The sequence below is a fragment of the Manacus candei genome, unplaced genomic scaffold (assembly GCF_025592945.1).
Source record: "Manacus candei isolate 608988 ecotype Guabito, Panama unplaced genomic scaffold, ASM2559294v1 h1tg000089l, whole genome shotgun sequence".
In the NCBI taxonomy this organism is placed as follows: Eukaryota; Metazoa; Chordata; class Aves; order Passeriformes; family Pipridae; genus Manacus; species Manacus candei.
In genome coordinates this window covers 3,359,985-3,372,136 of record NW_026138137.1, presented here as the reverse complement: position 1 = coordinate 3,372,136, position 12,152 = coordinate 3,359,985, and the positions used below count along the sequence as shown (strand labels likewise).

Below are 12,152 nucleotides of genomic sequence, written 5' to 3'. Positions count from 1 at the left end.
ACTTATGTTTTATCTGTGGGACAGTGCATGTAAGCACTGATCAAACTTGAGCTTCAGTTTAGGACATCCCTTTATTATTGTAATGTTTTTCATCCTGAACCTTTGACCTGCTGCCTAACCCTCATTTGGAGTTCCTTTCATATGTCTATCCCAGCCCTTCTGTCAAGTATGTTGTGAGCTTTGAGAGCTGGACACTGCCCTCCCACTGTGCAGCAGTTACCAGAGGGATTCTTGTCCTTGTCCAGATGTCCTGAGAGCTGGAGTAGTCCCAAACTGCAATAGAGACGAGCTGATTTGTCTTTTTTTTCATGTGAAAATGGTGATTTCTTTACATGCATCTCCTCAGGTAAAAGTTTGCAAAACAAATGTCAGAGTTGGAATGTCTGCACAATATTAGGTTCCAGAATCTGCTTTGTAGAGGGTGATTTGCCTTTTCTTCCTAAGCTTATTAAATTCCTACAGAGACTGTGGATCTTGGAAACCTTCAAGTCTAAGGAATGCTTTTTGACTTTGTCTTTTCTACACTAGCAATGTAACAAACAGTGTATGTACATTCAAAACATTGCATCCAGCTACAAGAAAATGTGGCACAATAAACATGTGACAAACACTAACTGTGAGTGTCCTGAAACCCTGTCCATGATGAGTGTCCTGAAAGCCACTTTTATCAATGGCTATTTTAAAAAATAATCTGTGTTCTTCAGAAGGAAGTTCCCAGCAGTACTTTTGGTTCAAGTCCATAATTAGGTTCCACACAAACAAACAATTTCAGATTTCCTTAATGTTCTTTTGTTTTCCTCCTTACAGATACTGAATTCATTTATAGAAACCAGAATGGCACAGTGATTCTGAGGAATGTCGAAACTAACAATTCAACAATATTAATAGAAAACAAAAAAATTGTAAGTATTTTCTCTAATGAGTAGCTGAATTTCATGGTCCTCTTGCAGCTGGATCAGTAAAGCAGAAAATGACTTGGGTTTCAACTTCTTGTATTGTCAAGGAGAAACAATACACTGTTAATACTATGGGCTATGCAGTGATGGATAATGTGAGAATGAACTCCAGCTTTTATTATTATCCTGCAAGCTCAGTTTCTCTCATACTACTGGAAAGTATCATATAGATATTTGAAGCTAGTCTTGCATATCATATATAATTGAAAGATGCATAATTCTCATCTTTGCATGTTTAATATAGAAGACAATTGATATCATTTTCTGTCGGTTGTTGTCATTCTCTCATTCCTCCATGCAAATACTTGTCCTTTAGTTTGCATATTTGCTGATTTTTCTTGCCTAATGGTTGAAATGTAATTTCAGTGTTGTTTATGACTAGTGTTGAGGAGTGGAAGTAGAGTTGCATATGAGAGAAACCCTAAGAAATTATTCTTAAAATATATCAGTAGGTGGTAGAGTACTACTTATAGTGATGAAAGTGGTTTGTAGCATTGTTTTCTGTAGTAGATGAAGCCAGCATTGTGGCAGAAGTTAGTACATTAATTGTATTAAATATTTTTAATGAGACAAAGAATTTGTCACTGAGTTATTATTGCAGGACCCAACCTTAAACTTCAAATGCTGCATTTAACCTTCAACCTTTGCTACATCACATAAGCAATCCTCTTTTACCTTTCTTTACGATTCTGCTAAGGGTGAAGGCATGAGCTGGCTTCCTTTAATGTCAAGGTCTGTTGAAGTCAAACTGCTTCTATTTTGCCTCCTTTTATTCCACTGTTTTGTTGTGGTTTTTTTTTATTTTTGTGAGAAAAACACAGTGCTATAAGATAATCATACATCTTCATGCCATTGCTTCCCTACTGCCTGTTCTACCCTTGTTCCTCTGCCCTCTCAAATCACCTCCACATTAATCCAGGAAGTCCCAGTGCAAGAGCTGCTGTTACACCTCACCCAGCCATGTTGTCTTTTTACTCTTCCTTCACAGCCCTGGGTCAGAAAACTTTTGCTACATTGGCTTGTTTTCTTTTTTCCATATTATTAGTATAACATGTTATTAGTATAACATGGAGAATATATAAAATCTCCCTTCATGCTGACACTGCTGGCTCTCACACTCCCCTGTACCTCCCCCATCCTCATCTATGCTGGGCCATCAGCCCGTTAGATTGCTCAGAGAGATGATGGATTTCCCATCCCTGAAAACATTCAATGTCAGGTTGGGCAGGGCTGTTCTAGTGGAAGGTGTCCCTGCTTACTGCAGAGAGTTGGACTAGATGACCTTTAGAGGTCCTTTTCAACCCAAATCATTCTATGGTGGTATGACCAGTCCCTTCCACCTTTGGCCATCCCCTGGGCTCCTCCCACACCACATCCAGCATCACTGGCCTTGGGGAGGACTCTGCCAGTAGAGTGCTCTGCATTTCTCTGCAGCTCAAATTCCCTGTTTCCCTGCAGCCCAAGCTCCCCTTTCCATTTTGCTCTATGGGAATCTCTCAAGGACTTACATCTACTGTGTTAGGTGAGAGGGTGAGGTTTAAAAGGCAGTGAGTGGATGAGTGACATGTGAGTGCCACCTCTCTTTGACCTTGGTGCCATCTGTGCCAGCAATGTATTATACTGAAACACACTGGCAAGGAGAAATGGCTTCACTATACAAATGAAAAGTGGAGCAGGAAAAAGGTGACTCCTGACAAGTCTGAGATATTTTGGCATCTCTTCTTGTTAGCAAGACTTACAGTGCTGCTTTTAGCAGAACCCCGGTCAGGGTGCACCTGGAAAACCTTATCACCACAGCATCCCAAAGACTTTTAACTGGGGAAAATGGAATAATTTTCCTCAGTGTTGTCCTAATTGGGAGAGGTAGTGGTGTCTCTAATACTAGTTTGCTCCAGAAGCTGTTTACTGTTTGTCATCGCCTGCACCGGACAGTGGATACAGAGAACAAAAGGGAATTAATAAATTTCCATTTATCAGAGTTTTCTTCTAACTACTGCCTACAGCTGCCACCTCACCAGCCACTTTGCAGTAAGAGAAAATTCTGATTTTTTGAGATAACTGTGTGCTCTGAGTCACAATGCATTTAGTCTTTCTCTTATAGGTGCCCACATAACATTTCTGATGTTTGAAAAAAGATATGATATTTTATTTTCCAAAATACTTAATCTGGCAGTATTTTTTTATTTTTAGTCATAACAATTAATTCTAGGTGTCATTAGCTTGAAAACAAAAACATTTATTTCAATGTTTTATTTATTTTCTAGGTCTCCCTAAAGGCCATCCGATATGAAGTATCACCTGACCGGGAATATGCACTTTTTGCTTTTGATGTTGAACCAGTAAGTAAATTAGATTTGATTTCAAAATACACAGCCAGTGGCAAACCTTTTTTTTTTTTTCCACTTTTATGCCAGTAAGATGATATTTCAAATTAATTGCTTCCTATGAAACAAAGTAAGAAACCCCCTCACTTAGCAATTCTGAGAGCATGTCACACTGCCATCTAGTAGAGGAGAAAGGTATAAATCAGACCGTAGAGGAAACACTGTCATTGCCAGGATTTTATACTCTTTGGGAGGGGGATTGTAAGGACACGTCTTTGCTACAAGTATTTCTATTCCTCTTCTGTGATTTTTTTTTTCCACGGTGCCTTTTTCAGCTACCCTATAAATTTCTTCCCCAGAATAAAAAGCTACTGTCAGTGTCTCCCACAACTGAAATAATACATTAATTATGGTGTCACCATTCCCAGTGCTGCAGTTAGGGTTGAGCTATCACTTTCATTATAAATCCTTTTCTTCAGAGGTTTAGGTATAAATCACTCATAAAAAATCACCATTAGGTTGCTACTAAGTTCTAGATTACAGTGAATTTTCTACCAAACTTCAAAAGTGAAAAGTGTAATGAGTCATCTTTAAATGATGACCAAAGAATCAAATATGGGAGAAGAAATTCTTCTGCATGAATAATATTTATATTCTTTTTCAATTTTGCTGGTATAAGGCCTGAAATATTTGAATGATAGCTATGCTGTAGTACTTGGGTGAACTATAAGCCCTATACATTTCATTTTCATAATCTAGAATTGCACCAATTCCTCAAAATGAAAATAACTAATTCACTAGAAACTGTAATTCTTTTTCCATAATATAAATAAAATGTCAGCTGCTAACCAAAGGAAATTTGTCAATCCTTTAGGTAGTAGATGTTGTGGCTCTGTTGCTCATCTGAATTCTCTGCTATCATCTTTGGAGTTATTCCTGACTCAGTACTATAATAGTCAGGGGAACCATGCCTGGTGTTAGAAAATGTTAAAATAAAACTGTATCAGAAACTTTAGGAATAATTCATAATGATTTTTCCTGGGAAATTACAGCCCATGTGACTTCACTTACCTGAAGCTTATCAGAGTTCTAGACAGAGATGGATGTTGAAGTGTTAATTCTAAACATGGGGAAGACAGTCTAAGGGCCACTGAGCAAGCAGAGCCTTTCCCTAAAAGCCCCTCACTTTGTGAGCCAGAGATGTTTTGTAAAATTCAGTTCTTTTAGTGGAAATTGGCCTTTGGCTTTGGCTTTGCTGACACTGCTCAGATGCACTGTGCAAGTCGGAAGAGCCCTGAGGAGAAAGGGCTTCCTCAGTTCCTCTGAGAATGACAGGAAAAGGTCTATAATGACAAAAAATATAATAACATTACAAAAAGAAATAATGTCTAAAAAATGGTAACAATGAATTCGCTTTTTATTCTCAACCTTTATCCACTGAAAGGGCTGCCCACTCAGAAAATCTGCAAGAAGCAAAGTTACAGGGGCTTTTGTGGCTTTGTGCCCAGCCTGTAGAGGAGTGCTTGATGTAGGCAATGTGGAAGGAGGGGGATGGGGATGACAATGGAAAGGGATGGACTGGATGTGTTTCCCCTGCATCCTCCTCTCTGCTAGTCAGTGCTTGCAGATCTGTGAGTTTGAGGTACAGGCAAGTGTGTTTGTGGTCCCTGAGATGCCTGGCTGGAGAAGACAGAGCAGCACACAGCCATGTGCCCCTTTCCTCACACCACATCTTCTTCCAGAGAGAAAAAAACAAGGTGGAAAACTGAAAAATTACCTTTGGGAAGACTTCAGAGTGTGACATATCTGACTCAGTGTAAGAGAACGTTGAAAATTGTTCAGATATGCATATATAGCAAGAGTTCCTGAAATAGTCCTCTGAAGCAAAATAAAACAAAACAAAACCCCCTCTTTTTTTCCTCTAAGACCCATGTTTATGGAGAAAACAAAGTTTGTTGGTTTGACTTCTTTTGGTTTTTTGTTGGTTTTTTTTTAAGATGAAGCATACTAATAAAAAGGTAGTTAGATTCATTCTTGATTATTGCATTCTTAAGCCATGATGGGTGGCTCTTTGAGTATTAAAGTAGCAATAACTGTTAAATTACTTCTTCAGCTTTCTTCTCACTTGGTATGCAGACTGTGGCTACAAATAATTGCATCCTAGTTAGTTTTTCACATTTTCTGTATTTCAAACTGTATTCTTGGACAAAATTCAAATTATGCTGTTTTCTGCAACACAAGAAATTGATTAGTAAAGCTGTGGGCATTTGTCCTTGTTTCAAAGTCAAAAGGAAATTTCAGGAGATGTATTGGCAAAGGACATGTCTTTAAAGATTAATTCTACAATTTCAAAAAGGGAATGTCTTGTAATTTTTGTGTACTTATTTTATAGGTGTCAGAAAGTGTTTCTTTTTTTTTTCCATTTGTAAGTGTGATGTGCTGCCTTTTAATTTTTTGTGGATATAAATGTTTTCATCATTTTTGTACACAGTATAAGTTGTGCTTTATTTACATATGTGTATAATATCTTAATATGCATAATATGAATTATCATTTATCTGAATTCTGACATGAATGGATTCAATCTCCATTTTTAATACTAGCTAGGAATAAACATCAAAATGCAAGAGCACAGTGTGTCACTCCACTGAAGTGGAATATTTTAAAGAAAAGTGCTGCGAAGTCATTTCCTGCCAACAATAGTTCCTCCTATAGTTCTTCTATTTATTTGCACAGAAGAATCTCTGCTCAGTGTTGGTCTGGGTAACAGCACTGACACCCACATTGGAATAACACAGCACTGAACTGGCAAACACCTATTTTGCAAAGCCACTGAGGCAACTAATATGTGTTTTCCTGCTGTATCCCTTCATCATCTTAAAGGATAATGAATTAAAGCATGTTCCTTAAAATATATTTCTCCCAGGAGGCTTGGCAGGCAGCTGTGAGACTGGCGTGGGTACACTGTGGCTAGTCAGACTGTCAGGTTTCATTGTAAATGCTTTTTTGCAGTGCTTATATTTACAGAAGTTTAATCTTTCAGGCAGCAATATTCTGGGTAAGCCTTGTGCTAATAGGGAACTTTTCTAACCTTGAACACAGAAGATTTGTTCTTTTTCTGGAAAGGTCACGGGGAAGGCACCAGGCTTCTTTGCCTTCAAATACTCCTGCAGTTTTTCCGTTGTGTGTTTTTTATTTCTTTACACTGAAGCAAGGTGCAACCTGAGGCTGGAACAACGGGATGAAGTTTGGGGAAAGCATCGGGGAATAAACACATCTGTAGAGAAGCTTTGATTTCAAATCATCCTTCACCAAAACAAGTGCATGGGGCTCTGATATAGGGTTTAGTCGCCCCGAAACACACAGACAAATGGGGATTGGCTGAGGCATCTCAGCAGAAAGGGTGCAGGGGGTCAAGGCTGTCTCTGGTGGTGTCAGGCCAAAGCCACTCTTGCCCAGCACATGGCAAGCTGGGCAAGCTCCATGCTCCCTGCAAGCCTCCCAGGGAGACACGGATGTCTGTGGGCTGGAATCACCTCTGTGGTTCTCCATGGTCTCCAAAAGGGATTTCTGAAATAGCCAAGTGACAAAACACCTCTTAAATCCAGTAGCATTTCTGTGAGGGGTTGTGGTAGAGTAAGAGTAAAGACGAGTAAGAAAACCCCTTGTGTGGCTTTCTGTGGCAGAGTTATGAGTGGAGTTTGTGTAATGAAATAAAAGAAATAGAGGAAATAGGTGAGAAGAAAAGTGATTCTCTTGAGTGACACAGTGAGATATTAAATAGGGAATACTTAATTGCCTTTATTATGAATAAGTGTTGTCATCATGCAAGAGAGGAAATAAAGTGACCAGGATTATTCTTAAAGCTATTTGTTCTTCATCTCCAATTTGCCAGTCCATTACTGTGTTTGTGCTAGTTAAGAGCAATTACAACAGATATCCTGGCTGATTCATAGGAACCAAACTGCAAAGGTATCTGAATAAAGTTAGAGACTTTTGCAGCTAGAATTTTTCAACAGATGCTAGGTAACAAAATTGTTACCTGTTTTGCAGTTAAAGAAATGCTTTTTTATAATGCTGAAGGCTGCAAAGAATTAATCTTTGTTGTAATTAGAACAGAAACAACTATTATTTTTTAGAGCAGTTCATATGGTGAGTTCAGTATTTCTATTCTCCCTGACTCTTGCCACATCTCTAACAGGAGTGATGGGACCAAAGACACTTCAAAAAGACCAAGGCCAGACCATAGACTTTGTATTTAGAGTGTGAATGAAGTAAAAAAGCATTATTTACAGAAAACAATATATTACTATTGTTTTTGCCACTATTTCTTACTATTTCTTCAATTTCCTTCAATTCCTTCAATAACAACCTATTCCACTGTTTGTCATGTGGAATGAACAGGTTTAGTGCTTATGGTTCAATTACAGTGTCAATACTGCTTTAATTAGTTGTGTAAAAATTAAAATAATATAACACTTGTTATTTCCAAAACATTAATGGGTATAAATAATAATGAATCCTCACAACTTCCTTTTGAACTAGGTGATAACCCTTATTATGATAAGTATGCCTCCAAAAATTAGACACTGTCATAACTATCATCAGTAATACTGCTCATATTGTAGCCATGATATTTATTTATTACTTAATTGAAATGGATTTACCATGGCTAGAAATAGGTTTAGATAAATCTGTTTTCTTTCTGTGGCAATAAATATATTTCAAATTTACTTTTTTCATTCCCACCCAGTTTTGTTTTCAGAAAAATTATAATTATTTCAGTGAAAATTATAATGATTCCATGATAAAGTGAGCATAGATAGAATATTAGAACCATAAAATAATGCTACCTGGTTTAGTGATTGTTGCTTAATTTTTGGTGTTTGCTGTAAATCAGTAGTTTATGAGTGGGGCATTTTGAAGGAAAAAGTTTATGTTTATGGTTTTTCATATCCTTTTTTCAATATGAATGCAGTTTTGAATCCTTGTTGCGCATAAACCAGAAGGACTCCTCTATTGGGAAGCTGCACAATAAAAGGGCAGTGTTCACTATTATTAGCTGGTGGCTAAAACTATTTTTCCAACATTTTCAAGCCGAAAGCAGTGCAACTTTGTATACTTGTGAGAAATAGGTATTGTTATCAGCATAAATAATGAATTACGATAAATCACTTCCTAAATAAAAAGAAGAAAATAAATCAGTCTTAATAATGTGCAGTTTATATTAGTTAAAATATTTTTCAGTTATTACATCTGTGCTTGTGTGTATCTTCAAGCAAAGTATCTTCTCTTTTCTCAACTCACCAGAGGAGTCATTCAGTAGTTTTGTAGTGAGCAGAAGCCAAGTTTTTAATGAATTAGTGGAACCACACAGACCAACCACTCATCAAATCTGATAATTTGCTAAATTTGGGGTCTTTTCATGAAAGCAACATCTTCAGTTACTTCCCATAGAATAAATATTACTAATACCATTCAGCTAATCTTTAATATTTCAATTAAATGCTCACAGCTTCTGAAAATGGCAGCATTTTCATGAACATGCCTGCGGGGGCTTTTGGCGAGATGATTCTGGGGCTCCAGGCTGAAGATGGGGACCACATTTTTTTTCTCCTTATTCTTGCAGATCCTGTTTTGAGTCATATTGTTTTAACAGCCAAGATCAGTAGTGTAAATAACCTTGTTTAATAAAGTTCTTTTTATCCTCTTTGTAGTAGGACAGCAGCGCTCCAGCTACATTTACATAACTAAAGCTAAGGCTTGTGTGTCCAGAAGTGTTGTATTAACAAGAAAGTGCTAAGAACATAGAGAAGGTTAATTTTGTGGGTGAGAGTTTACTTTGGATTTGAAACCAAAGCAGCAGCTATTGTTTGACAACATTTAGAGGCAATAATTTATTTTAAAAGGAGATCGTGGTGGGATTTTTTAATTATGAATATGATCTATTTAAAATACCCCTTGTGAAAGACAGCCTATCTTTTCTAATCTCAAACCCACCATGCAGAAATTCCCTGATCTGCAATTTTCAGCAAGATAGACAAAACAGAATTTTCAAAGGCGTTGGAGAAGGTTGATTCAAAAACATTTATACACTTCCATTTGCTTTTCTGTCTGACCTGGGGGAGTGTATCTAATCCAGAACATCAGCTTTTCACTGTCACCTTGCATTGAATAAACCAAAGCTGCTAATACATGAAACCTCAGCAACTGGGAGGTTTTCCTACCTGTGAATCTCAGTGCAGGCAGAAGTAGCAATATCTCTGTCAGACACACCAACACGCTGAGTTCCTCTGTCGTGTGTTGGTATCAGTAGTTGTTTCAGCTTAATTAATGTTTGATATCTGCAGTGGCGCAGAGAGGGAGGGAAGTTTGCCACACAACTCTAGAGGGATTTATGGGTTTTCAAAACTCTATTACAGCGTTGTGCAAACACTGTCTTCTCAGGTGTCCTCAGCCGTGCCTCTGACAGTAGAGCCCTTTTGATGCCAAATTTTGTCTGCTGCACATGCTTACAAAATTACAAATTCTTGCTACAGGAGGGTGGACACACACTTTAATTGAGTAAACATTATCAAGTGGTGGGAATATTTGTTCTTACTGCTCAACAGTCATGGTTCTGTTCAGTTTTTGTCACATTGTTTATTCAGAATAGAAATGTTTGGACACAGGTACAGGCCAATGGAGCAATAATTACTGACAAGTTTAATCCTAGAGATCTCTTTTGAAGGAGAAACCACAGAAAATAATTTCATTGTTGCTAACTTTCAGGACCAATTTTGGACTAACACAGGGGAAGAAAACAAGTCAGACCTATTCTTTATTTTATTTGGTTTGGAGGACCTTTGTGATTCATTTGAAATCCCAACAAAGCTCCAGCAGAAACTGTGTTTCTTTATGTAGCCTGAATGGTTCTTTGCTCTTAACAGCAATTCTTCTGCTTTGGCACAGCTTGTTTTAATTACAGAAAAAAAATAGCTTAAACAAGGAGTTAGAGCACACTAAGAGCTTAAAAAAATGAACTGCAGGGAAATTTTGGAGGTTAAGTTCCTTGGGCCATGGGGCAAGGGATTCTTATTTAAAATTAAGGATCTGTCATTGTAACACAGTAGAAACAGCAAAAAAAAAGGTGGACTTAAAAGACATATCTCATGTCTGCATACTTTTTCTTTATTTTCCATAAAAGGCAATGAGTGTCAGCAAAGAGGAATGTCTGGGTGGAGGTTGCATGTGTCTGTTATTCATGGAAAATGTGTTTGCACCCCTTAAATGCAAAGAAAGGGTGCTCACCTCATCCTCAGCAGGTATTCTTGGAGTGGGATCATCTCAACATTGAAGGAACCTGGTCTAGTAGAAGGTGTCTCTGCCCAAAGCAGGGAGGTTGGAATTAGGTGATCTTCCAAATGATCTTCTGAAATAATGATCTGAGTGCATTCATAAAACTTAATATGATGGGTTTGCCTGAACTGGGAAGCAAAGCTCTGCACAACTGGTCTTCCTACAGCCTTCCGTCCCCATATTCCAGTTTCCTGCTCCCTCTATAACAATGGTTTAGGTAAAACTGTATCAAATCTCAATTTCTTATCAAGTCTCCATTCCAGAGACTGTTGTTTACTGCCATTGTTGCAACAAAATACTAACTGCATGAAAAGCAGAGCATTAAAACCTGACTCTGCTGACTTCAGCTGCTGTGCCACCTCTGAGCTTTAACTGCTTTCTATTAAAAACAGTGGATTAACTCCTGCTGTTCATCTAATAATGCAGATAAATAGAGTTAGGAATAAACTAGAAGTCTCCTGATTTGAGCTGGGAGACTTCCATAGAAATTGCACAGACATGACTGAGTGCAAAATTATTATTTCAAACCAAGTTGGACAGCCTCGCTTGTGTAGCAAAGGCCAATAATCTGTATCCTACATTTATTCACAGGCACAGATACACATCAGTAAACCGAAAAGCAAATCCACAGTTTCAGGGAAGACTAGAGTAGCACCAAAACTCAGAAATAATTACCCTGTCATGCAAGAGTACATAGGTATATTATGTATCGGTATCAGCTATCAGCAGTCTTCCTCCATAAATATTTTCTTTAGTAAATGAGATTTTCATCAAACAGAGAAGATAAAAAAGACTCAAGGCAAGACATTATGATACAAAAATAACCAATTTTTCTTAGCTTACAAAAGGTTATATTTCTCATTCTGCTTCCTTTTCTGAGTGTATAGATGAGCTAATGTGAACAAACTGGTAGAGATTAATGTGCTAATAAGATTCACAAAATGCCTTAAAAATAAACTGCAATTTGTTTTTCAGTAAAGCATAGGTAAGGTATTTTTACAGAGTTTTCTAAATAGTATAATTCAGATAGTTAGCAGTAAAATAATTGCAGTTTTCTTTCTTGCATTCATATGGGAATCTATCTTAGTGAAACCTGGGGGAACTTTCTTTGCTTTAAGAGGAATGAAATAAATAGCGGAATGAAAATTAATGAAAAAAATTAGAACTTTACAAAGAATTCAATTCCTTGCAACATAGAGAAGCTTCAGAATTACATTAGAGGTGAGTTCCAGCTTTTTAGCATAATTTTGTTTCCCAGCTTTTTAGGGACAATAAAAATCCTGTTTTGTGCTGGATTGTGATAAGTATAGGTCATTATTTTAAAATGTTAAGGAAAGAAATATATTAAAAATAGGATGCAAAATGGGCAAACAACAGGGATTTAAAAACCTTTAGAAAGCAAAATCAGAAACAGTTTAATTCTGGTGTCTATGTGGAAACATAGGAAGTGGCCTGCAGGAGTTTATAATCTAATTCTTCTAATTTCCAGTCTCTTTTTTTTTTTTTTTTTTTTTTACTTTTTAATAACTGAAAT

At 37.2% G+C, this 12,152-nt stretch overlaps 1 protein-coding gene across 1 annotated transcript in view; it reads left to right on the top strand.

Annotated features, from left to right (window-relative positions):
* DPP6 (dipeptidyl peptidase like 6) overlaps nucleotides 1–12,152 on the top strand; it is a 250,407-nt gene that overhangs the window by 108,758 nt on the left and 129,497 nt on the right. The window contains exons 4-5 of the mRNA XM_051812890.1: nucleotides 808–902; nucleotides 3,221–3,295. Coding sequence (XP_051668850.1) covers nucleotides 808–902; nucleotides 3,221–3,295 — 170 coding nt within the window. The remainder of the gene's footprint in view (nucleotides 1–807; nucleotides 903–3,220; nucleotides 3,296–12,152) is intronic.